The sequence below is a fragment of the Cryptomeria japonica genome, chromosome 5 (genome assembly GCF_030272615.1).
Source record: "Cryptomeria japonica chromosome 5, Sugi_1.0, whole genome shotgun sequence".
Classification (NCBI taxonomy): domain Eukaryota; kingdom Viridiplantae; phylum Streptophyta; class Pinopsida; order Cupressales; family Cupressaceae; genus Cryptomeria; species Cryptomeria japonica.
The window spans coordinates 845222979-845250669 of NC_081409.1; the positions used below are offsets into that span (position 1 = coordinate 845222979).

Sequence of the window (27691 nt, forward strand, 5' to 3'; positions counted from 1 at the left end):
CTTTGTGCTGCAAATGTGAACAAATTTTGGCTAGAGAAGAAGAGACCTCATGGAAAAGTACCGAAGTATTTGCTGCATCCGTTCTTTAAAGAAGAATATGGAGATCTCATCCTACTTCTGAATCGAATAATGGGCATCTCTAAAGGTCAATTGTTCCAAACATGGATGTATTATTTCATGGACGAGATCACTGCAAGAACCAAGTTGTTCAACTGATCACATATAATCAGTGACAATCTTCATGAGCAATTGATGAACTTGGAAAGGACAAAGACATTCCACATGAGTTCCTACATAATTTATTTGCTGGTAGCCACTTACAAATATTCAGGATTGATTTGTAAGGGCATAGTAGGGGAGTGGGGAGAATGAGTTCAAGTGATATGATTGTTATCCTCAGCTACAACTTAAGGATAAGAGTTTCCGAGCCCATGACGCATTCCTGATGTACATCACCAGAACACTGCAAGGATGTACTCACAACAAACTTTCTCATGAACCAAAAAGTTTAGTCAGCAATTATGGATCCTGGTTGATCCAGTTTCCAAAGTTCACCTATATCAGAAAACAAGGATTCACTAGCCGTCCTTACCAATTGCCAATCTACCCAACCAACAGGATGGTTCTGCTAGAAGTTCTCAGACAACTGGGGACATATCAGAGCTTCAAAAGAACAAGGCAAAAAGCAGTTGTATCATTTCCATTCTTTATTGGAAATATGGAAGAATCTTGTTCAGCACAGGCAGCTGAAAGTGCCAGGCTAGAGATACAGTGGTACTCTTTTACCTTCTACCAAACCAGAGCTAATTTTGATCCTCACCACAACATCAAATCAACAAAGGAGGAAAGATTCAGACATATAGTGGATATAGAAGACTATTGGGCAAATGCGGAAGATGAATTTGATATCAGAAAAATAATGTGTTCCAGGCTGTCAATAAATTTCATCAAGATGACCGAACCTTTCATTGTGCATGATCAGCTGGAAGATGACGAAGAACATACTCAGCCTAGCTTTGATGAGCATGCACCCCTTCCTCATATCAAATGGTCAAAGCTAGATCATGCAGACTTAACCATCCTAATGAGACCAGTCATGAAATATACAAGGTGGTCGGTTGGTCAGCAATGTCAAAGGTTGAATAAGAAAAATGTAACTTTGGCTTATAATTTGATGGGAGTAGCAAAAGGATATTCTTCAAATGAAGAAGCAACAGAGAATGTCAGACCAAGCAAGAATGTCAAAGGAAGGGAAAGGCAATTGAAATTGAAGAACCTATTCAGAAAAGGCAGAGAATAGAGCCATCTCGTTCAGCCACATCAAGGAATGAGAAATACATATTAAATATTGATGAATCATTGGTTGAAATAGAAATTCCTTCTTTAGTTCATGAGGAAAATGCAAAATTAGTCCATTAGGAAGATGAACAGCCACCATCTCCTACTGACACAGAAATCCTAGAATCGGAGAATGACACAAATATTGAAGAGGAAGAGTTCCAAGAAGGGTTGATTTCTGCTCTCCGAGGAATTGCAGGTGACCAAGAAGCGGAAGGCATTGAGCAGCCTACTGTTCTTGCATGGTTGAGGGAAAGATTAAAAATGAACACACAAACAGTGGAAGAGCCAGAAGAGGATGACATGGCTGATTTCTTAGCCAGATTAGAACAAAGTGTTGTGAAGAAGCTGGCTAAAAGAATTCTACCATCCAAAGAGATGAGGCAAGCAATCGTACAGTACAGATTGCAGTGCCTAAAGTAGATAAGGCAAACGGGGACATTGGTCCACATGAGTATAGAATTACCACCTTTGACCTGGGACCAACTACAAAGGCCCAAGCAAAGGAAGATCTGGACAATTCAATCGCATCCATAAAGGCGCAACTGGATGAAGAAACAAAGAAGCAAGAATACAAGAAAGAAGTGGAATGTCTACGAGATTATATTCGGCACTTGACTACCAAGCCACTCAATCAAGCAAATCCAGAGGCTTTCCTACTTTTGGATTCACAGCGGGTGGTCAAAGGTTATGGGGAAGATGCAGTAACAGCCAGAGAAACTACATATTGGATAGAGTATAAAAGAAGAAGAAGCCAAGTTCATAGAAGGGATTTGTTGATGTGTTTTTTATGCACATGCGAACACAGAATAAAATACCTAAAGGTACCTTATCCTCTCTTGAACAAAGTTTCCCGACTACTGAAGATTTCGCCGAAGGATCAATCGAGGCAACTTCAAGGTTCTTGTATGTAGGTTCTCTATGTGTGGATAAGCTTCTCGTGGTATGATGTGATTTTGCTGGAATCACAAGGGGACTTACGTTTGACTGTCTGAACGTCTGATTTGCTTTAAATATTGCTGGAACATGAGATTTCACTGGTCCTAGATTTTGAAAAAAGGAAAAAGGAGAAGGGTTGAAATGGGATCTATTTCTAATACTAAGAATGTAAGAGCAATGAATGACCTTTGATGAAATTCTAACTAAGTCTTGCTTTGACATCCCAGGACCATCTCCACAAGGTTAGTGCGATCTTCTGAGGAAAGCTTTATGATGTTCAGATCACCGCTACAGGCATGGACACCATCAGGCTAATGCATATCAATGAAGAAGTGACAATTGAAGTTAAGCTTAAGCAAAATGATTCCAGTTGACTACACAAGGCAAGTCTGCAATCACCAAACTACTAGTAGTATGGATATACAAATTTCACCATCGATCATACACATTTCTTCCACTCATCTAATAACATGAAATCAAATTTGAGAAGTATAGAGACCATGCAAATTGTTGAATCGACCCATAGAATTCACCATTTCTTCAATGAAGTTTACAAGTCCTTTACAACAACATCTTGGCAACAATCTTTGCCTTCTCTTTCTATTCTACTCTAACTATTTCCTACTCTCTGACTATTCACTACTATCTATTCTCTATTAACCAACTATTAACCTTTACAAATGAGGAGCCAAGGCATTATATAGGGAAACCCTTTACAAATAGACAACTCTGATTGATTTAGAATCAATGGCTAGGATTACAAGATAGAAACCCTAATTAGGGTTTGTTACAACAAACTTCCTTAGCCAATTAGAAAATTACATTCCAAGGGCGAGGACCAATAAGAAGCAGGGGTAGGTACATCGAAGTTTGTGCCGCCTCCGATAAATTAGGTACATTGAATCTGGACACGCTGAGGTGGACCAATCCAACTGGAGGAATGATGACTGGGATACCACCTTGTCTGACACTTGTAACTTGGTTGATGTTGAATTTGATGATGCTGAGAAGCTAACTTTGATTAACTCTTCTGAGACTATCTGCTTCTTCAACGAACTCTTGCACTGACCTTATTTGATTCTCCTCTGTCTTTGACGTGATGGATGGGTGGTGTACCTTTCCTTGAAATGCTGGCAACGCCTTTCATTGTCATCTTGTGGTTCCTTAGTGTGGCAAAGTGAAGGTTCTGGAGGTAGCTGGCAATTCCTTGAACACCTTGAGTCTTCCCTTTTGCCTGTGGAACGTCCTTGACAATGATGGACATGAATTGGTCGTCCTTGATGATGCTGGACTAGAAGTGGTCGTCCTTGATGATGATGGACTGGAAGAGGTCATCCTTGCCCTGGCCTGGTTTTCTCCATCTGCAAAATAAACCAAAAGGTGATTAAGTACATATGACATGTTCATTTCAACAAAGCATTTTCCACCTTAAATCATCAACAAGAAGACTTCAAAATAAAGTTCGCTCAAAATCCTTCCCAGAGACGGGCCCTATAAGAATTTCGCCCTGGACCCTTTGGAAGGGTCAGGAGCAAATTTCTTGATCATGGACAAAACACTTGCTTCTTTCACTCACAACCCCTTCTAAGATATGCTTGTGGCAATCTTTAAGCCCAATCTACCTTGATCACTGTCTTGGTCTAGCACAAATTTGGAAGAAAAAGGACATTTGGTGAATTTCACCCTGGACCCTTTGGAAGGGTCAGGAGCGAAATTCATGATTGGCTTGTTTTCCTACACCAAGGTCTATCTTTTTTCACTTTCTAAACTTGAACTCTTATCCTTGGATCCTTCTCCCATGTTTGCAACATTTTGTTTGACTTCAAAATGACCAGAAAAGAGAATTTCGCTAGAAATCATGGCCAGGGACAAGACCTATAATGGATTTCGCCCTGGACCCTTTGGAAGGGTCAAGAGAAAATTTCTTCCTCTAGCCCAATCTACCTTGATCAAGGTTTGTCTTGACACAAGTCTGGAGGATAGGATGAGTTTTAGGATTTTCGCTCTGGACCTTTTTGGAAGGGTCAAGAGCGAAAATCTTGTTTTGAGCTTATTTCCTCATTCTTTCAACTCCAATTCACCTCCAAGACCAAGGAACAAGGTTTTAAGCCAAATCAAGGTAAAAAATAAGGTTGATAAAGAATTTTGCTCTAGACCCTTTGGAAGGGTCAGGAGCAAAATTTCATTCTTGGACAAAAACCCTCACATTTCAATGCTTTCAATCACTTCCTTAGGCAAGAACATGTCCAAACTTTCACAATATGCCTTAGAAACTAAGATCCTGGTCTAAACAAGGAAGAAATGGGTGCCATCTAGGAATTTCGCTCTGGACCCTTTGGAAGGGTCAGGAGCGAAATTCATCCTTTAGGCAAAAAATCTTCATTTTTTCATGCGTCCAACCACCTTTCAAGGCAAGAACACCAAAAGTTGACCAAACCAAGGACGAAAATGAGGTTTACAAGGATTTTCGCTCTGGACCCTTTGGAAGGGTCAGGAGCGAAAATCATGTTCTAGGCCAAAATCCTTCACATTTTCACATTCCATCACTTCAAAACTATAATGTTGGTCTAAACAAGGGAGAAAATGAGGTTTATAAGGATTTTCGCTCTAGACCCTTTGGAAGGGTCAAGAGCGAAAAATCATCCTTGGGCCCAAATCTGGACTTCATTTTCACATTTCTTCACTCCAAATAAGTGCTTTGCCTTCACAAATGCCTGGGAATGAGCTAGTTCATGACTTTGGGCAATGTAGAATGTCTTATGGAGAATTTCGCTCTGGACCCTTTGGAAGGGTCAGGAGTGAAATTCGCTTTGGACCCTTTGGAAGGATCAGGAGCGAAATTTGACATTTTGGTCTCTCCGTCAGGATTCATGTATGGAATATAACATTTAAGTATAAGAAAGAAGAAAGATATAATATACTTTAAGTTATATTCCATATATACTGTCAGGATGTTTGAGAGTGGTTTCGGACCTCCAGGAGTTATAATGCAAAATCTAGTTTTGGGAGGATTCTTCAGTTTTCCAGACTTAGTCAAATTTCAGGATCAGGATCAGGAAGACATTCCAGACTTAGCCAAATTTCAGGGCATTTGAAGATCAGGATGGCATTCCAAACTTCATCACTCACCAACTTGACCTAGCTCAAACCTTCAAGGATGATACTCACTCACCGAGCAAGACACAATTAGCAACAAGAGCAAAACCAGGCCCTAAGGAAGACTCTCAAAGAAACCTTAATTCTGGGGGCCCGTGGACTCACCCTGGCTCAAGCAGAGCCTGCCATCCTAGTGATGCCTCTGACAACACTCAACATGCAAAGGCTAACAAACAAACCCTAAAAACCTAGAAAGCAAACCCCAGAGAGCAAAAAAAGTAGGGGTCTCCATTTGCAATGGGGCGATGTGTGAATACGTCACAATAGGATCACATCAACATGTGATTAAACTTCTTCTTTGCTCTCCAGGATTGGCAGAAATATAGGCTGATTTCCAGGATGTCCAAGATAGAATCATTCCATCCCTTAGAGAGCTGAGAGGAATCTCATCTCAAGGGTTGGTCGATCGAGAGGTAATTGAAGCAGGGGCTGCTTATGATTTCCACAGTTGGCTTTGGACACTGGTTGCATAGAATGAGGTCTTGGAGAAAGTGAAAGATGATGCTGATAAAATAGAAGAACAGATAAAGGCGATTCAAAACAAGATCTTCCTTGCAGTGACAGAGATGGTTGGGAAGAATACTCTTCGAGAGAATGATATGCAGTTGGGGAATTTGGAGGTCGGAGTTCTAAACATCTTTGCTACCACAGGACCAATCTTGAAGGACAGTTTGGCTAAGGCGTCAAGCTTCATGTTCATTAAAGATGCCTTCCACAAACAGGAATTGGATTGGGAAATCACCTTTGCTTTGTGCGTCGATGACTTGGAAGGATTAGAATTCAAGGTCAACCTATTGCCACATGTCTCAATGGATGAGATTGACCAAGATTGTGTCCAGGTTCATCGAATATTAGAAGAAAGGGGTGCAATCCTAAAAGATAGCATTTTGTGCCACTTGTCTCCTTTGTAATTGATCTTTGATATTATTTTGGGAAACCCTAATTAGGGTTGTGTTGTTTAGATCTTGACCGTTGATCTTAAATCAATCTCGGTCATTTATTTCTCTTTCAAAACTCTATATAAACCCCTCTTATTCTCTCATTTCAGTGTTGTGGAGAGATTTATGAAATTGTAGCACGGAGCTATTTGAGTAATAAAATATTCATTATCAGTATTGTTTTGAAATCTTTTTATTGTTAAATGGTAGCATGGTTGCATACTCCCTTCAACAATTAGACTAGATTTGCTTAAGTAATTTGTTTTCAAGTTGTTAAATGAATGATAGATCTGATAGTATTGATTGGTGAAATCTTGCTCATACTTTTGTTGGATGGATGATTTCCTTTCAACGTGCAAAGCTAGTCTAAGCTGTTTTTAATATGGATGTTTAACTTCTACTTAGAATGATATTGTTCAATTGTTGGTATCCTTCCGAAGTGTGAAAACCTTGAGCATAACCTTAGAAGATTGCACCTGCTTTGCGTAGTTGTCTGAGTGTGGCGAAACAAAGCGTCGTTTCCGGTTTCATCCAGTCATTACCGTCTCTTCAGTTCATAGGAATGGCTCAGGGGTGGTATAGAATCCCTAAACCCTCATCCTTTTTATCTTTTTTGAAGTCTTAAATTGAAAATCCAAATACATAGAGCATAAATTGTTAAATCTGCCTAAGTTCAACTTGTGAATGACATTAGCAAACAAACATAAGTCCCCCTTGAGATTTTCAACACACACTACCCAAGCAGCTATCCCACTAAAGTCGCTCATTCGCACATATAAACCTTGGAGTCACCTTGTGGTCTTCTCGCAATCTTGGCACAAGTAGTGATTTTGTTCAGGAGAGGATAGGATACTCTTGTGGTATTTTATTCTAAGTGTTCGGTAGATGATAAAACGTCCACCAACAAGACCCCACCTTGACTGTTTCACATATGAAACAAAGCCATGGTCCAATGCATTGGAATTGGTTGACACCCCCTCCGCTTAAAGTGGGTTTTCCAACTATTTGCTAGTCAATTTGCATATTCTGCCAAATGAATTAATAATTTTCTGCTTGAATGTAGCCAAAATTTCAAGAGGTTAATTTAAAGCTTTCCTACAGTTATTTCTAGGGCAAAGAGAAATTCAACAAACTAAACTCCACGATATAGAACTAAAATTGCTTATAAAATATATCTTTGAGATGTCATTCTTAACCACGAGTTCATCCATCTTTAAGCATATATATATAATTCAGAATTTTCCTAGCAGAACACTATAGCAACCCAGAATCAGATTTTGGCTAGCTAATTGTTGGCAAGGGAAAGCTTAAAAAGAAGTATACATACTTGTCGATACACAATGAAACCTTGAGGAAAGTATTTTGTAGGTGTTGCTGCAACAAAATAAAACCTTGAGGAAAGTATTTTGTAGGTGTTGCTGCAACAAAATAAAACCTTTACATTGATTGTTAAAAAGAGTTCATCAAGTTCTCCTCGCCGTGGCTGCCATATCGCTGGTTGCTGCTCTCTCCCTCTCTCACCCTGCAAAATGCAAATGAAATGAAGGAATAGTATTTATATATTTAATATTCTCAAATTGATATACACATACTCCTGCCAAATAAATACCACGCATATGCATATATGTTCTGTGGTAGAGATATTACAGTTCCTTTCATGGAGTAAAAATTGATTCAGTGCCTCACATGAGAAAGGCAATGTCTATGCAGCACCCAGTATGCACCTTTGACTGTGTTTATTAATTAACTAAAAATTAAAAACTCATTGTATTCTAATTTTATTAATAATAAACATTGTCAAAGGTGCATCCTGTGTGCTGCATAGACAATGGTATGCATGGGGTACTCACTTAAAAGTTAAAAGGGCTTGAATGTTTTTGCTAACAAAATAAAATCAAACTGGAAAGTTTCTGTAGTGATGATGGAAAAAGCCAAATCTACGGCTAGTACTAACGTACGAAGTGTGCATTGCAGAATATAACCTAGTTTAGATTGTTTTTCAATGCTGGCCAAGATACCTGTTGTGACATATTCACACATCGCCCCATTGCAAATGGGGACCCCTACTTTTTTTGCTTTCTAGGGTTTGCTTTCTAGGTTTTTAGGGTTTTGTCTGTTAGCCTTTCTTTGCATTTTGAGTGTCACCAGGGGGATCACTAGGATGGCAGGCTCTGCTTGAGCCAGGGGGAGTCAGCAGGTGCTCCAGGTTAGGATTTCTTTAAAGTCTCCCTTAGGCCTAGTTTTGCTCTTGTTGCTAATAGTGTCTTGTTTGAGTTTTAGGAGGTCAATGAAGCTTGGTGAGTGAAAATCATCTTTGAAGATCTGAGTTAGGTCAAATTGGTGAGTGATGAAGTCTGGAATGTCATCCTGATCTTCAAATGTCCTGAAATTTGGCTGTCTGGAATGTCATCCTGATCCTAAAATTTGACTAAGTCTGGAAAATTGAAGAATCCTCCAAAAACTAGCTTTTGCATTATAACTCCTGGAGGTCCGAAACCACTCTCAAACATCCTGACAGTAAATATGGAATATAACTTAAAGTATAAGATACTTAAATGTTATATTCCATATATGAATCCTGACGAAGAGTCCAAAATGTCAAATTTCACTCCTGACCCTTCCAAAGGGTCCAAAGCGAATTTCAATTTCGCTCCTAACCCTTCCAAAGGGTCCAGAGCGAAATTTTCCATAAGACATTCTACTTTAACCCAAACTTAGAACTAACTCATTCTCAGGCATTATTGAGGGCAAAACACTTGTTTGGATGAAGAAATGTGAGAAATGAAGTCAAGATTTGAGCCTAAATGTGAATTTCACTCCTGACCCTTCCAAAGGGTCCAGAGCAAAATTCTCCCTAGACACTATTTTCTCCCTTGTTTGGGCTAACATCCTTGTTCCTTGGACATGGTGGGGGTAGATTGATATGTTCTTGCCTCGGGAAGTGATTGAAGGCATTGAGGAATGAATATTTTGACCTAAGACATGGATTTCGCTCCTGACCCTTCCAAAGGGTCCAGAGCGAAATTCATATTTCCTCTATTTTGCTCTTTAACTTGACCAAGTTTGGAACTTCTAAGGCATGGTTTGAAAGACTTGGATGCATATTTGCCTTGGAGAGGAGGTTTGAGGCGATGAAATGATGGAAATCAACCTGGAAGGAGAGTTTCGCTCCAAACCCTTCCAAAGGGTCCAAAGCGAAATTCTCCATTTGACCTTCTTTTTTGCCTTAGGCCCTAGGTTAGCCTTGTCTGGAGCTAGTTTGATGGTAGATTGCCTTGATTATGATGAAAGGACCTTGAAATTGATCAAGTTTGAGAGAGAATTGGATAAATGAAGTGGAAATCAACCAAGAATGAGGATTTCGCTCCTGACCCTTCCAAAGGGTCCAGAGCGAAAATCCCCATAACTCTCATTTCCTTCCTAGTTTTGGCCAAGTGTTGGTTTCTAAAGCATGTTGGAAGGTGGATTGATGTGTTCTTGCCTTGAGAGGTGGTTGAAAGCATTGGAAGATGAAGATTTTGCCTAAAGGATGAAATTCGCTCCTGACCCTTCCAAAGGGTCCAGAGTGAAATTCATTATAAACCTCATTTGCTCCCTTCCTTAGGCTACAAACCTTGTTCCTGTTGATTTTAGTCTTTTAGATTAATTCAATACTCAGAAAATAGGAATTTCACTTAATTTCCAGATTATATAAATTGCTGTTAGTACTTAAGAATTTCCAGAATTAAGTAAAAGTTAAGAAATGAACAAAATGAACACACAACACACAAGTACCCTGGGAAAACCTCCTAGGAGGAAAAACCCAGAAAGAAAGATCCTCAGATCTGATTATGCCTTAAATACAATATTCTGATTACAACACTTATCTCTGATTGCTGTCCAAATAGCAAGTTGCCAAGGTGATGTAGAGTGATACCCTAGTTGTAGATGATCAAGACATCCACCAACAGAAGATAAATTCGATAGGCTGAAGCAGCATGTAGCTAAATGTTCTTGCAGTTCACCAAGGAGCAGATTCGCCAAGTGTAGGAGGGAAGATCACATTTAGGAGCAGAGCAGATTGCATTTTATGTGTGATATATAGAATGTGTTTACTTCATTTGATGAACTCATATATATATCTTCCTCTAGGTATAAACCTCTAAAGTCGGCTAGCATAAAATAACCTTTTATTTTATTTATTATTATTCCTTAGCATGTTTTTATGAAGCCACATCAAGTGGCGTGAGGATAGGGTCTGCCCTATTTTATGTTGGCGTGAGAGAGAGGGCCCAGCCCTAAGAGTGGCGTGTGAGAAGGGAGAGAAGGGCCCAGCCCTTGGCGGATTCCAATGTTGCCTTAAGGCAATTGGAATCCGCATTCTACCTAGTTACAATCAACAGTTCCTTGGGTGGAGAGTGATGTATTTTTGCCTTCCAGAGAAGATTGGAGTTGAAGAGATGAAGAGTCAAGCCTAGAGTAGGAATTTCGCTCCTGACCCTTCCAAAGGGTCCGGAGCGAAATTCCACAAAACCACTCTTTTCTCCCAGTTTTGTGCCAAGTCAAGTGTGGGTCAGGGTGAGATAGGATTGGATATGTCCTTAGGAATGACTTTGAGTTGCTAGTGATCAATAAATTTGAAGGAATTGAGCAAAAACTAGGATTTCGCTCCTGACCCTTCCAAAAGGTCCAGAGCGAAATTCCTAAGATCACCTATTTCCCTTGCAAATCAAGTCAAACTTTTGGTTTTTACGGCTTAGGGAAGAATGGAGCAACGTTTCCTTGACCTTTGAGGTGAGTTGAAGTGAGAGACGTGATAGAATTTGTCCTAAAATGCAAATTTCGCTCTTGACCCTTCTAAAGGGTTTTGAGCGAAATTCCAAGAAGACACCCATTTTCTCCTTGTTTGGACCAAGATCTTAGTCCCTTGGGCATATTTGGAAGTAAATCAACATGTTTTTTGCCTTAGGAAGTGAATGAGGGCGAAGGGAATGAAGAATCAAGCCTCAATCTTGAATTTCGCTCCTGACCCTTCCAAAAGGTCCAGAGCGAAATTCTTGAAGGACACCTATTTTTCCCTTGGAGAAGGTTAAATCTTTGGTTTTTATGGCGTGGATGGAAGTGAGATGATGTGTCCTTGCCTTTTGAGGTGGATTGGGGTTGAAAAAATGAAGAAATGTGCTCAAAACTAGAATTTCGCTCCTGACCCTTCCAAAGGGTCTAGAGCGAAATTCCCAAAATCCCTCTTTTCCTTCCATTTTTGTGTCAAGCTAAGTGTGGATCAAGGTAGATTGAGATTGGAAGGACCCCTAGGCATGCCTTTGAATTGATTGTGGCCACCAATGATCAAGATTTTGAGCTTAAACTAGGATTTTGCTCCTAACCCTTCCAAAGGGTCCAAGGCGAAATCCTACATAGGTCCTGTCCCTGGCCAGGATTCTTAGCGAAATTCTCCTTTCTAGCCATTTTGAGGGTCAAGCAAGTTTTGTCATGTTGAGAGAGGGATCCAAGAATGAAAGTCCAGGTATGAAAAGTGAAAAGAGTAGACTTAGGTGAAGGAAAACAAGCAAGTCAAGAATTTCACTCCTGACCCTTCCAAAGGGTCCAAGGCGAAATTTTCAATTTCACCTAGTTTGCTCATGATGAAGGTCAAGAGATGGATTCCCAGGCCTTGGTGGAGAGGAGACTAGTGTATGCTCACCTTGGAAGACATTTTGGAGTAGAGAAGTGATAGAACTTGAGCCTAAACAAAAATTTCGCTCCTGACCCTTCCAAAGGGTCCAGAGCGAAATTCCTAAGTGGTCTACTATTTTGCCTAGGTCCTTGAGAAAAACCTTGTCCTTGACAATTTTGGAGGTGAATGAATTGATCTTGGTGAAATAATGTTGAAAATGAGGTCTGATTGAGCAACTTTGTCAAAATTTGCTCCTGACCCTTCCAAAGGGTCCAGTGCGAAAATCTAATAGGGCCTGTCCCTGGAGAGGATATTGAGCGAAACTTCATTTTAATGTCTTCTTGTTGATGATTTAAGGTAGGAAATGCTATGTTAGAATGAATTCATTATGTGTCCTTAATCACCTTTTGGTTGGTTTTGCAGATGGGAGGAGACCAGGACAAGGACAACCTATTCCAATCCATCCTCATCAAGGACATTCCAAAAGCATAGAGGTGGACTCAAGGTGTTTTGAAGCATTGAAAGACTACATGTGTTCAGAACCTTCACTTCGCCACACAAAGGAACCACAAGGCAACAAAGAAAAGCCTTGCCAACACTTTAGGGCGAGACATGCTACCAGAGAAAGAAGACTTGACAATACAGAAGCCTCATCAAGCACATGGGAGTAAAGGAGGTACATCATTCATCACATCAAGGACAGAGGAGAAAATCAACCAAGACGCAGACGTCAAACAAGGTAGCATCCCAGTCACTGCTCCTCCAATCAGATTGGTCCACCTCAGCATGTCCAAATTCAATATACCTAATTTATCAAGGATGGCACGAACTTCGGTGTACCTACCCCTGCTTCCTATTGGTCCTCACTCCTGGAATGTAATTTTCTCATTGGCTAAGGAAGTTTGTTATAACAAACCCTAATTAGGGTTTCTATCCTTTAATCCTAGCCATTGATTCTAAGTCAATCAGAGTTGTCGATTTATAAAGGGCTCTCTATATAAAGCCTTGGCTCTTCATTTGTAAGGGTTAATAGTGAGTTAATAGTTAATAGTTAGCTAATAGTGAATAGTCAGAGAGTAGGAATAGTTAGAGTAGAGTAGAAAAAGAAGGCAAAGATTGTTGCCAAGATATTGTTGCAAAAGACTTGTAAACTTCATTGAAGAAATGGTGAATTCTATGGGTCGATTCAACAATTTGCATGGTCTCTATACTTCTCAAATTTGATTTCATGTTATTAGGTGAATGGAAGAAATTTGTATGATCAACGGTGAAATTCGTATATCCATACTACTAGCGGTTTGTTGATTACAGACTTGCCTTGCGTAGTCAACTGAAATCATTCAGCTTAAGCTTAACTTCAACTATCACTTCTTCATTGATATGCATCAACCTGATGGTGTCCATGCTTGTAGCGGTGATCTAAACATCATAAAGTTTTCCTTAGAAGATCGCACTAATCTTGTGGAGATGATCCTAGGATGTCAAAGCAAGACTTAGTTAGAATTTCATCAAAGGTCATTCATTGCTCTTACGTTCTTAGTGTTAGAAATAGATCCCGTTCCAACCCTTATCCTGTTTTCCTTTTTTCAAAATCAAGGGCCCGTGAAATTCCACGTTCCAATAATATCCAAAGCAAATCAAACATTCAGGTCATTGAAAATAAGTCCCCTTGTGATTCCAACAAAATCACATCGTACCGCAAAAGAGCTTATCCACACGTAGAGAACCTACATATCAGAACCTTGGAGTTACTCCGACTGATCCTTTGGTGAGATCTAAAGCAGTCGGGAAACTTTGTTCAAGAGAGGATAAGGTACCTTTAGGTATTTTATTATGTGTTTGGTCATGTACAAAAAACACATCAACAATACCAAAGAGTCAACATGGCAGCACAGTCATCATGAAAATAAAAATTATATTTTGACAACTACCGAATTGTATCTCTTATCATAATGTCACTATAGTGTTACTGTTTGACAACAAGAGCATGCACCGGTAAACGAAGAGGCAAATGAGATCAGATAGTTTACTATTGTAGAATGTGATACATGGGCAAGAATCTGCAATAAGTCTTCCGTCCTAATAAGACAACCTTTAAATTGACTAGACAACATAGCAATTGCCTTGCAAGGATAACGAGCACAAATTCACCTGAACATTGATCTCGATGTTATGCTAGTCTGTGTTTGACTCAATGAATGCAATATGATCCAATTTGATGCAAAATATGTGTCCATTCTTATTTTGTAGAGATGAATGAACATGTGGCATAGAAGGAGAACTAATTCCAGGAATGCAGTAACATGGCAGAAATCTCGCAGCTTTGAAATTGTTAATTATAAACAAATGGGTATCAATCTAACTGGTCTAGTGATGAGATGAGGCAATTATCTCATTGACACCCAGGTCGAAACTCTCATGTGCCCGATGTTATCTAGTCCCTATGTTAATGGGGCTTGATGGTTATGACCAAGGAGTTGGTTTTCAATGAACCCAAACATCAAATAGCTATATGATGAGATAGTTGGCTTCCTAGTTGAGAAGAAAAGTGGTATCCAGATGAATATTAAGATCTATAGTAACTGAGAGAGGCATCTGATCCCCGGAATAATCAACAGCCTAAAAACACCAAGAAGTTAACAAGTGAGTGTTGGTCCAAATATTGAAATACACAATGTTTAAAGATTTCCTATCGACTTACAACCAAAAAAACCTGTTCAACATAACTGTTTTTCAATATGCTAATTTGTTTTCCCTCTGCACATAATACTGTTACTACAAATCCATCTGTCACAAAGTAGAAAGTGTGTTGCACCAGGTCTAAAAGCGGTCTAAACCTAATCAAAGTACAACCTTCTTAAAACAGCTTGCGAAGAAGGAAAACTGGGGCTAAATAAACACAGCCCCCATCACTAATGGAAGCATGATCTTAACCAGAGTCCCGTTTAACACAAAGTTCATAAAGTTTTTTATGTTCTGATACAAGACTACCTGGTGCAGAGCAGGACGTCAGGGGTTGATTGACATAATGGCATTTGCAGCAGCATTCAAGAATTTAGTGCAGGCCCAATAAGAACGAAAGAAATGCACAGGCGCCTGGCCAATTATTATCTTCCTCATCTCTATTAAGCTAATTTTTGTGGAAGTTATTCAATGGAGGAGATAGATATGTAAAGCTATGTTATACTGCACAAGCATATTCCTAGGCGTATATCACGACAAACAGTATCTTTCAGTAAGATTGGGGATTCTCAGATCAGATATGCTTTTAATACAGTAAACAACAAGGTCTAATTCTAAGTTGCTGGTACTGGTATGGGTACGAGAACCCAGTACGTGGCTACAGGCAATTATTGTTTTGCCCTTGGGTACGTCCGTACGTATATATATATATATATACACCAAATTTAAAGAAATATACAGAATTGTAAAATTAAATAGTAAATACATTTGGTAGTATGATAATTCATCATTGATCAATGCCAAATGCCAATTGATATTTCAGAATTTCAATATTATGTTTGTTCTCGTACTCGTACCCGTGCCCATACCCTACTTCAGCAAAAAAATGTTTTTTTAAATATTTTTGTCACTTTTTTAAGTGACCTGGTGTTTTTACCTGTGGCTTTGCTCTGGGTGCGCCCAGGGTACACCCCGGCTATGCTGTGGGCGCAGCTGGGCGTACCCCCAGGTGAACCCAATGCAAGTGCGCCAGTCAAAATACACTAACCTGTTAACGTTGGTTTAATTTCATGACATATACAATAGTGTTTATGCCATTCCAGTCATTAATATAGGTGACATTTAATTTAATGGATTAGACATGTAGCCCTAGGGTTTACTTCAAACGAAATTTCAACTTCTAATTGCAAACTATAGTTCAGCAAATTAACATATGGAGCTGTAAATGATGTAGGATGTGCAATGAAAATGACAGTGTAACCAACAATTCAAAATTCAAGGCGAACTGTAATATAATTTTCCTGTTGAAGCTCTTACAAATCATGTACTCATATGAGGTGTTCTGCCTACTGAACAATGGACCGTTTTCTTTCCTCGACCCCTCTCTTTCCTGAATTAGAAGTGATCATAGCATTCCTTGCTGGCTGGAATGTAGAACTGGGTTGCTATGTGCATAGGCTGATGACAGAATTCCTCACAGTCACCCTGTTAAATTCTGATCTGAGGTGTGCAAATGGAAGGGTAGTTGCACAATAAGGTCTGAAATCTCTCACCACTGATTTCCTTCTCCTATGATGATCTGAGCGCTCAAGAGACCTTGGAACAGCTACCAAGTGATTGAAAACTTCAGATGTGATCTGGGATTTGCTCGCTTTAAACCCTTGTCTGATTACGCTAGGGTGTGGAACTCTCAGGAAATCGCCTAACTCGCTTACAGTGATTCGCTTACCCCTTCAAACAGTTGATCAGTGTGGTTATGCAAGGTTCTGGAATGCCAAATCTTGGTCTGCAGGGCTTGCACTGGCTGCTGGGCATTGAACTTTAACTCATTTATCCTTCTTTGCTTCACCTGTGCATCAAGAATGCATACAGCAATTGATATTGATAGAGTTGGAGAATTTGGTCAGTAAAAATAAATAACCAAATCTGAAACAATGAGGCAGGATTTCCATCCTGAACTCATGGACACCTTGATCAGGGGCTTCCGTCTCTGTCAGGGCTAGACAGCTAACAAATTCAGCGAAATGTATTGCCAAAAATCCAAAGATGCTCCTCAAAGTCAAACTTAGTATTCCTGCCCTGGCAGGAACTAATAAAATACATAAATATTATATGCAACGTGCACAGATACAAATACAAAGTCTTACATTTTAAGATTTAGTTTGTACTTGTCACACATGTCACAACTTGTACAAGTTAACCAATATCCATTTTCAAATACATTCACACAATGTACAACAACAAGAGTACTTGTCAAATCAAATTATCCTACGACATAAATAAACATGTGATTTTAAAGTTAACCAATATTCTTTTTTTCATTTATGACAATGTAAAACTACTGGAGTACATGACAAATCTAAGTATTCTATGACACAAATAAAAGGTTATTGCATACACTGTAATAAAACAAATTTGTAAGTAATCATATCAACCATATCTAAATGCCAACACTCTCTTCCAACTTGTAAATCCAATTTGCTCCCAGCTGGTTCATTTATGCCATTTATTTGTACTCTCATCTACCCTTGTACCTGTAAAAATAGACAACATGTAAGACTCGCCATAAATTCAGAGACAATCAGTACAAATTGTTAATAAAAAGAAGTCAATAAAATCTTTAATTAATGAAATGAGGTACAGAAAATCAGAAACCAACCTATCAAAATTGAAGAAATACTACTCAATCCATGACAACAAGAAACAGCCAATAAAGGGCAAGTCCACAGATTAAAAAGAGAGAGAAATCAATAATCAAAATTGAAGAAATACTATTCAATCCATGACAACAAGAAACAGCCAATAAAGGGCAAGTCCACAGATTAAAAAGAGAGAGAAATCAATAATCAAAACGCTATAAAATCCAATGTTAAAAGTAGGTAATTTGTAGGTAATCTATTTATTCCTCCTTCATTCCATTCTATTCTATTCAATTGCCTTCTGTTTTTCACCTGCACTAGTTTCGTCTACAATAGCTGCTCTCTTTTCTTGTTACTTTTTATTAAAATATAATGGTCACAAAAAATATAGCCATGCATGAAGTCTACCATATACTTCATAGTAGATAGTACATTTGATTGGATCAATCCATAATTTACTCACAAGGTTACATCATAATGCCAAGATGATTTGAACAGTACTGTGCTATGATGAATCATGTACCCACCTTCCAAAAAATCTGGATTTCACGTAACGCGTCTCACTTGGGGAATAGTTTCTCTTTTGCAGGCATTTCAAAGTATTAACATTTCATAAAACAATATTCACTTGGCAATCATATTAGCTTTCATGTGAATTCCGACTACACCATCCATGGGGGAAGCAAGGAGCAATGACCATCATTAGTTGTGGTGATCATAGTAGGACTTGATCCTCCATTTTCTTGCTCCTTGGCAGGCGCTATTTGCATCCTAATTGCTATGAAATGGAAGAAAACAGAATTTGTTTAACTGTGCAAATAGAATATCATCCATGACAATAGAGAATTATATTATATCTAATTATCAATTCTGCAAGTGGCTCCATGAACCATCACTTATCTAACCATTCTAAATTATTCAAACAACTCAAAAATTGGACGATCTTTATATTCTGATTCATACTTTCTCCTCTCTAGCCATGAATATATCATCCTTGATATGGCATCCAAATTGATTTCATGTTTTTGAGATGGGAGATTAATGAATATTCGGGGCTAAAAGGAAAACAATTCTTAACCTTTTGCACATTATGAGAAGAACTCCTATAAATAGGACAGTACGTCACCTAGTTTGCATTGTTTGAGTATGTATTGACAACATTGTACTTTCTCAAACTAGTTTAATGAAAACACATGAATTGGAACAACTTACAAAAGTGGATTTTACAGGAAAGAAGACTAGCTTGTGATGGAAGAAAAACTTGAAACTATCAAACAGAAAGGACTAAAACTTCTTAGTGGAAGTTATAAACATCTAAAATGTACACCTTTGACTGTCAGATGCCAATGTTTACGTGGGATTTGTATGGTCCAGGAGTTCTGATATGGTAGAATTAAATTAGAAGCAGCTGCACCTCCCATGAAAGATGTCTTGAGCTTCTCCAAGGCATTGGCTACATCTCTTATGGAAGGTTGTTCTCTTAGTGATTCACTAGTACAAAGCAAATTCAATATGAATAAAAGATGGAAGACGTCTATTGTCTTCCAAGCTTTCATTCACGTCTTTCAATAGATCACTATCAACAATATCTCCCCCAATCCATTTGGAAAGGCTTATCTCACCCACTTTTGCAAGTTCATATCTACCATAAACATGTCATCATTTGGCCTCTTCCTTGTAACCATCTCTATATGAGATTTCCATAACTATAAATATCTCCCTTTGTAGAAACACTCCTACCCACACCATACTCGGCAATCAATTTTATTCATGAAATTATTAAAAAACTAATAAAGGAAATGATAATGTCACAATAAAGATAACTTAAAAATTATTAAAAAGCTAATGAAGGAAATGATAATTCAACATAAAGATAACTATAAAATGTTACTTAGAGCAATATAGCCAATGGCTCTTCGAGTGCAAATGTTGTTGTATTCAGTGAATCTGAGCTGGGAGCAGTAATTAAGCGGGATATACCAAAATCAGTCACAAGGGCTGTCATGTTGGTATCTAGGAGCACATTGCTAGGTTTAAATTGCAGTGCACAATTTGTAAAGCAGAATTATAATGTAAATATTCCATGCCATGGGCTACATCTATAGCAATGCTCAAACACTCACTCAATCCCAATTTACAAAATTCATCATCTCCTCTGTCAGGGGGCAAATGTTTTTCCAAGCTCCCATTAGATGCACAAACTGAACCACCGAACCTTTGCAAACCAGGGTAGAAAAATAGCCCTATGTTTTTTTATGAGATTATGGTGCCGAATCCTCCCTAACAAATTGCACTCTACGTTAAAACTTTTATGAGCTTCTTCATTTTGCAAATTAAAAGCTTTGATGGCAGCTACCTTACCATTCCTCAAAATGCCTTTGCAGACTCAAAGCAAGGTTGACTCATCAAATCCAAATGTTGCAATAACAAGACCTTGATAAGAAAATTTTGGATAGCTGAGCCTTTGAAACGAAAAGGTTGAGGGACAGACTAGTTGCCTTGAAAGTTTATTGCTCCGTGGAATTCCTACATTGAAGCAGAATAATACAATGCAATGGTTCCAACAGCTGATAAGACTGTTTTTCTTAGCAGGGAATGTTTCTCCTGGGTCTGATTTGGCCATGGAAACCATGAATAACTTTTTAGGTCACATAGGCCAGGGTTCCCCATAATTTTTTTTACAACAATTCTATTTGGAAACTACACTCCTCCTCGAAGCTGCCCTGACAAATTATTGAATTAAACATTGATGTGGTGAAGCATTTTTAGTCCTTCAAGGGACATTGGTATTGAAACTGATAAAAAATTGGCAGAAACACACACTTCTTGGAGACTTTTTAATTTAGAAAGTGAATCTGGTACTACACCTGCGGAACAGATTTAGATGCTCTAATGCTGTGCAGTCTCCTACAAAACTTGTAATGACGCCCATAAGTCGATTTCCAGATATATCTATGGCTTGCACCATTAAAAGTTTACTAATGTCTTGTGACAAGAACCCTTGCAAAGAATTCCATGAAAGATTGAGTTAGAATTGCAAATTTTTAAGGCTGGCAATGACTTATCAGGTATACTTCCCCCTAATTTATTATAAGATCAGTCAAGGAGCTCCAACTTCTGACATCTCTTCAAACTAACAGGGATATTCCCTGATAACTTGTGCCAAAGAAAAAGACGTCTTAGCTCCTGGCAGCTACAAAGAGAATCTGGTACTTTTCCAGATAACTGGTTATGATGAAGATTTAAGAGTTTGAGATGTTGCATTTGACCTATCTCACTTGGAATGCTTCCTTCTGATTTGTTCCTATGCAAATACAGTTCTTCCAACTCATCAAATCTTTTAATTGCAGATGGAATATTGCTACTGAAAAGATTAGTGTTCAATCTTAAGTTTTTCATATTGACAATATGTTGTGGTATGCTTCCACTTTTCATGTAGATTGGAAGACGGTCTATGGATAGGGACAACACACCAGGGAAATGATCATATGACATTTCTATTTCTCACAATTTGTGAAAGCAGTGAGAAAGGCCAATGTATTATTTCTGTCACTAACAAGTTGATTGGTGTGGAGGCACAGATAGGTAAGAAGGTTCAACTTACCCAATTCCTTTGGAACCGTTCCACCGAATTGGATTATATCTAAATAAAGTACTTCAAGACTGGAACAATTTCCCAAGGAGTTTGGTATGTTTCCACTAAGCTGATTTCCCCATAAACTGAGGAATACCAAATTGGAGAGGTGGGTACCAATTTCCCGTGAAATATCTCCACTTATCTGGTTTCAGATTATACTAATTAATTCAATTTTGAGAGACTTATTAAAGAGCTGGGAATGGTGCCAGATAAGTTATTTTCATACAGGTAAAGAGGCTGTAGGTGAGTCAGCACGCCCAATCAAGAGGAATGTGGCCTTGGAGATGGTTCCAAACCAAAATAAGTCAAGGCAGGCAGAATTCCTAAAGAACTAAGGCTCAAAGGTCCCTGTGAAACTGTTTGAGCCCAAGTAGAGGTTCTTCAAACTTGTGACAAGACTCAGCTAAAGGCAGAATGCTGCCATGCTGACGGATAAAGGAGAGTGCCAGAGAATACAAACTGCATCAAGCGGAGAGAGGGAAATGTCCCTTTTTAAATTTTCATTATTTTTACCTTAAATAGATATTCCACACACACAATAATACTTGCATAACTAATTACAAATATTAACTTAACTGCAAACTTATAATTTTGAAATTATTAACTTGAAATTAAAAGCTTAATACAAATTTGAAAATATTACACGTATATTCTGTTGTAATCTTTCCTCCAATCTGAAGCTTCTTTACTTGTATAATTGTCTTGAAAAGTTTCCTAAATTTCTGTCTAAAGTTGGGGGTTTTCATCCACTAACTTGGCAAAAGAATTAAGGGTTTTTTTCAACCTTAAATCTCTGGTCTTCAAGAGGTTTCATCCTCTATTTGCTGAACCATGTTCTATATCCCCCATTGGGAATGAAAATCATATATAACATATATTTTCCATATTGGTGCTTACTTCTCCTTGTTTGGTGTATATATCTTTTTTTCTTCAATGGTCATGATTCTTCACATGTCCCTTGACATTTAATTAAATTATAAGTTAATTTTATATTTTTGATATTTTAATTTGTTATTATTTAATATTATAGTCTCATTTAAAAAACAGGATAATTACAAAGAGTGGGTGGAATAGTTCCTTGTAATTGAATCCCCGAAAATGTGTCTTCGGTGTGGATAGTGGAAAACTATTAGGATTCATAGTATCGCATTGTGGGATTGAGGTGGACACTAAGAAAATAGATGCTATTGTCAACATGCCACCTCCTAGAAATGTATCTCAACTCAAAAGCTTACAAGGAAAGATTCAGGCTATTCGTAGGTTCGTATCTCAACTTGCGGATCGTACTTTTCCTTTTACTCAACTTCTCAAAAAGAATATCACTTTTCAATGGAATGAAGATTGTCAGCAAGCATTTGAAGATTTAAAAGTGTATTTGGCTGATCCTCCTATCCTTCAACCCGCCGAATCTTCTAAGCCCTTTCTTCTTTATATAGCTGCTTCCTTTCATGCTCTCGCAGCATTACTGGCACAACATAATAAAGATGGTAAGGAGTGTCCGGTTTATTATATAAGTCGTACCTTACTCGATTATGAGACCCGATATTCTACAATAGAAAGACAATGCTTGGCCTTGGTGTTTGCGACTCAGAAATTGAGACATTATCTTTTAAATTCAGAAGTCCACGTCATGGTAAAGTTTGATCCTTTGAAGCATCTTTTCTCTAAAACTGATTTATCAGGGCGCCTAGCTAAGTGGGTTATGATGTTAACTGAATTTGACCTTAAATTTGTTTCACAAAGAGCAATTAAAGGGCAAGCGTTGACCGATCACTTAGTTGAGGCCCCGTCACCTTTCTCCTTCCCTAACCCTGAGTCTTTTCCTAACGACTTCATTCTTTGTACAGAGAAAGATGAAACTTGGGAGTTATACTTTGATGGCTCTAAGTGTCGTACGGGATCGGGGGCAGGTGTTGTTCTGATTTCTCCTACAAAGAAGTCCATTCCCTTATCCTACCGTCTCAATTTCCTATGTACCAATAACATTGCTGAGTATGAGGCTCTTATAGCAGGAATAAAGGCAGCCTTGGCTTTGAATATAAAACACATACATATTTTTGGAGATTCTCAACTGATCATAAGACAAGTAACAGGACTGTATCAAGCAAAACAAGACAAATTATCACAATATAAAGACCTTGCTATCTCTTTGTTACAAAAATTTGATTCTTACACCATGGAACCTATTCCTCGAAAAGATAATCGACATGCGGACGCAATGGCATGTGTGGCTTCTCTTGTATCTTTAGAGGACCCCGTGGTTGATCTTAAATTCATTATTCACAACCTCATTTCACCAGCTATTGTAGATGATTCTAGCTTGGTGACATGTTGCGACTTTATAGACTCAGATGAATGGTACTCGCATATCGTAAGATACTTGACCGATGGTACTTTTCCTGATTCCGCCAATAGGAACACCAGGGCTAGAATTCGCAAGTTGTCCGCTAGATATATTATTCTTTCTAATGTTCTTTACCGAAGGGGTTATAACGGTCTTCTCCTTCGCTGTCTTAACAAATCGGAAGTCCCTATTGCTCTTGAAGAGGCGCATTCAGGTGCCTATGGGGGACATTTTGGAGGCAAATCCTTGGTTCAAAGATTGCTTCGTATGGGATATTATTGGCAAACTATGCAGCAGGATTCTTTTTCATTTGTTAAAAAATGTCATCAATGTCAACAACACAATAATTTGATTCATGCTCCTGCCCAAGAACTCCGTTCTCAAGTAGCCTCTTGGCCTTTCTCTGCATGGGGGTTGGATCTCATCGGCAAAATCTCTCCTCCTTCATCTCAAGGACATACTTTCATTATAACTGCAACAGATTACTTTACAAAGTGGGTAGAAGCTGTTCCTCTTCGCTCTACTACTGCTGAAGTGATTTGTCGATTTCTTCTAGAAAACATTATTTCTCGATTCGGGATACCTTCCACTATAATCTCAGATAATGGGACATCATTTAAAAACAAAGACGTGAAGAAATTCCTCGAGAAATATCATATCAAACATCGATTTTCTACACCATACTATCCTCAATCAAATGGTCAGGCCGAATCATCCAATAAAATAATTGAACAAATTCTTCGCAAAACCGTGAATAAGCATGGTAAGGATTGGAGTACTCAGCTAATCTATGCTCTTTGGGCCTACCGAACGAGTGTACGAATTGCTATAGGAACTACCCCTTATAATCTTGTTTATGGTGTTGATGCTATTATGCCTTTAGAATTAGAGATTCCATCACTTAGAGTTTCTCTCAAGGGTATAGTAGATGATGACTCTTATAGAGAACAAAGACTTCAACAGCTTGAGATGCTTGATGAACAGCGTATAAATGCTCTTGAGCATATTCAAGCGTATCACAAAACTCTACAACGAAGCTATAATGAGAAGGTTATTCAACGTTCCTTCTCAGTAGGTGACTTAGTTCTCTATGAGAATCAGCGCAATGTGAATGCCTTACCTGAAGAAAAGGGAAAATTTAGTCCTAATTGGCTTGGACCGTATATTGTTATTGAAGATTATGGATCAGGTGCTTACAAAATAGCGGATGTAGACGGTACGTCTCTTAAAGACCCTATAAACGCTATGCACTTGCGTAGATACTATGCTTAATTCCTCATTCCTTATCATTCATCTATTTCATTTCTCACTTCTTCAAAATTGGATAATATGTTAGCATATTTTTGTTAGAGCAAATAGAATTAAATGATGTTTTGTTTAATCTATATTGCTTCGTTCCTGACAAGCATGTTTCTTTACTTTATGGTTTGTCTTGAATTCATTTATGTAAATTGCAAAAGATTTACATTTTTCATTATGTTGGCATATTATACAATGTCTTTATGTGTTAAGTTGAATCGTGTCATGTTGTGTTTAAATTCAAATTAAATCACATTAGTTATATGATTCTTAGGCTTAACACATATTTCTTCCCTATCATCAATGTAGTACTTGATCAAATATTTTAATTAAGTCACACATGTATCAATTTAATCATGGAGCATTGAGAAATCAATCACATGGAAATTAAATTCAGAACCTACATGTGCATCTACCAAAGGTGTTAGCATTAATCAAAGCAAAATATACATTGTTTTAGGCATTTAAGATAACACGTTTGAAGACAAAGAAGCATGTATATATATATATATATATATGTGTGTGTGTGTGTGTGTGTGTGTGTGTGTGTGTGTGTGTGTGTGTGTGTGTGTGTGTGTGTGTGTGGATCAATATACAAAGGTAGGTCACTATACATCCAAAATGTGACCTACCCTACATCATAAGATCATCTCCTATCCCTGGGGCTGGTGGCTGGAGAGTGACGACTAGATGCTCCCTCCTGATCCGGCCGTGCAGGTGGACCCATAGGTGTATAGCGTGATATAGATCATGAGTGACTCCGAGAGGAACTCCTACGATCCCTATCCATAAGGATCGTGCGATACGAGGTAGCCTCGGCCTGAGCTGCTGCTAGATCACGCTGTGCCCGCTGAAGGTCCTCTGATAGTGCTCGCTCTCTCTCCCTCCATATTTCTACCTATACTCGAAATGGGGAAAACAAATCATCATGTCGACCCGCATTCCCTTGAGGTCTATAAGCAACCTAGGAGGAACTAGGGATCTGCGCCGTTGTGGAGATATCTGTCACTGCTTGCTGGATCAAGGAACGCCACTCCTGCACATTAGCTGTAGCAGTAGAACAGATTTTGTGTTAATACCATTTTATATCATCAAAACATTAATCAATCAATATACACCTACTATACCTGGATCTCCCTCACGCCAGTAGGGATCGTGATATGGTAGCATCTGTGACTGGGAACTACTAGGCTCCCCACGCTCGAACGATCTGTGCGCGATAGGTACAGGTCTCCGTATCGCCTCGTGTTCCCCCTTTTGGGGAATAACGGGAGGATCTAAGACTATGGTATCATCTCCCGAATGGTGAGGTGCTGCATCTGACTCCTCCTCCTCCTCGTCACCCTCGTCCTCCTCGTCATCATCTCTATCTGTGTCATCCTCCTCTACTTCCTCCTCCTCCTCAGCACTAGGCTGATCTCCTATAGGTGGATCAGGACCTCCTGCCTCCTCATGACCCTCTCCCTCCTCTGGCTCCTCCGATCTGGATCCCTGATCCTCATCTCGGTCTCCATGCCTCCATGGACCTGGATGGCCTGTCGGGTGATCTGGTGGAAAGATAGGCCCCGGGTATGTCCTCACAAACCAGGAAAGATACCTGCGCTGTGCCCCGGGATATGCGGCATAATCAGTGACCATATCCTGGTCGGACCCCTCTATATCTGTGATCTCGATATCGTCTATCGTCGGTCTCACTACTGCTCTGGGTCTAGGAAGGACTCGTGAGTGTTGTGTAGATGGGTACATCGGCTGGAACACACTGCTCTAGCCCAAACTGCCTCCGTACTCGGTCAAAGTAGAATGGGACTATGATATGTGGATATCGTCCTCTCAGTAGGCGGTTCCTCTGTAAGCATGCTAGCTGTCTCTCCATCCCATCCCATCTGTGCATCCGCAGATATGGTCTCCATACAGTCACCTCAGCTGTCAACCTATCAACCATCACTCTCCAATACAATAAATCCCCAAATCTCCACTCGCTGGTAAGTGGATAAGCAAATACCCTAGGTCGCTCGCTAGCCGCACTCATCGGATAGCCGATAGGCTTGGTGCATGTAAAGTGCTCAAATATCCACACCTGCAAAAGTGTGCATGTCATCAAGCTGCAACCCTGTCCAAAAACATACTCCTTGAGGTCGTGATAGAGATGTGCAAGCATACTCCGACCCCAGGCATATACTCTCCTATGTCTCTCCATAGCTCTGATGCACCATGTGAGACCCCCATGCATGTGCGTACCTCGCCCGTTAGGGCAGACAGCTAGTGCAATGATGGCAATCATAAGACGTCTCATGAGGGGCACCTCTCCTGTAGGATGTAAGAGCCAGCTGACCATGATGCGGCCTCTCGTCTCGCTCGGCATGACTCTCCCGATGCAGTACACCTGCTCCCTCTAATGATCCTCTGCTAACCGATCAGTCGCATATGTCACGGTAGCTCCTCTGATCTGTAGGCGAAGCATGCGGTACACATCCTCAAGTGTCACTGTCATCTCCCCTACTGGAAGCTGGAATGTGCATGTGTCAGGATCCCATCGCTCCATGAGTGCCATCAGCATCGCAAGGTGGAATCGAATGGCCGGCATAAGAATCATAGACCACAAACCTACTATAGACAATGTCTCCCTCTCTGCCTGAGTCAGTCGGGGAATCTGATCTCGCAAACTGCGAAGAATCTGCCCCGTCGTGTGCTCTCTCATGTATGGGAGACCCTGCATTACAAATACATCAGTTTAATCAGTAATCAATTATCAAAATCATCCATGCCAAATACACAAACTGACGAGCATCGAAAGTTGACCCCCGCCATGTCCTGATTGGGACCATGGCGCCCTGAGGGGACCATGGCGCCCTTGGTGGGGCCCAGGGTCACATTCCAGGGCCCGCATTCGATCACAGAATATCAGAGTCAACGAAAATGCAGAAAGTCAAAGTCAAAGCTCAGTCAACTCACCTCATCAAGTGGCTCGTCGTCGATCACGGCCTGTCGCATGATCTCAATCCTCGTGGGACGCTCCGGTCGTCGTGAAGGCATGATGATGGCTATGTGGGCTCCGCTGCAATGAAC

At 39.5% G+C, this 27691-nt stretch overlaps 1 protein-coding gene across 26 annotated transcripts in view; it reads right to left on the reverse strand.

Moving 5' to 3' along the window:
• Positions 1 to 27691, reverse strand: part of LOC131062725 (uncharacterized) — a 104236-nt gene that overhangs the window by 39846 nt on the left and 36699 nt on the right. For 6 of the 26 annotated variants that reach the window (XM_059221799.1, XM_059221795.1, XM_059221797.1 and 3 more), the window contains 2 exons: positions 25753 to 27680; positions 25163 to 25672 (listed from right to left, as the gene is read on the reverse strand). The exons of 2 other annotated variants lie outside the window; for them this stretch is intronic. In XM_059221799.1, the coding sequence (XP_059077782.1) occupies positions 25590 to 25672; positions 25753 to 26371 (702 nt within the window). In that variant the 5' untranslated portion in view covers positions 26372 to 27680 and the 3' untranslated portion in view covers positions 25163 to 25589. Of the gene's footprint in view, positions 1 to 7698; positions 7894 to 16023; positions 16556 to 16675; positions 16796 to 17104; positions 17241 to 25162; positions 25673 to 25752; positions 27681 to 27691 lie in introns of those variants that run through there. 18 more of the 26 variants (XR_009372766.1, XR_009372761.1, XR_009372752.1 and 15 more) reach the window with 12 other exon arrangements.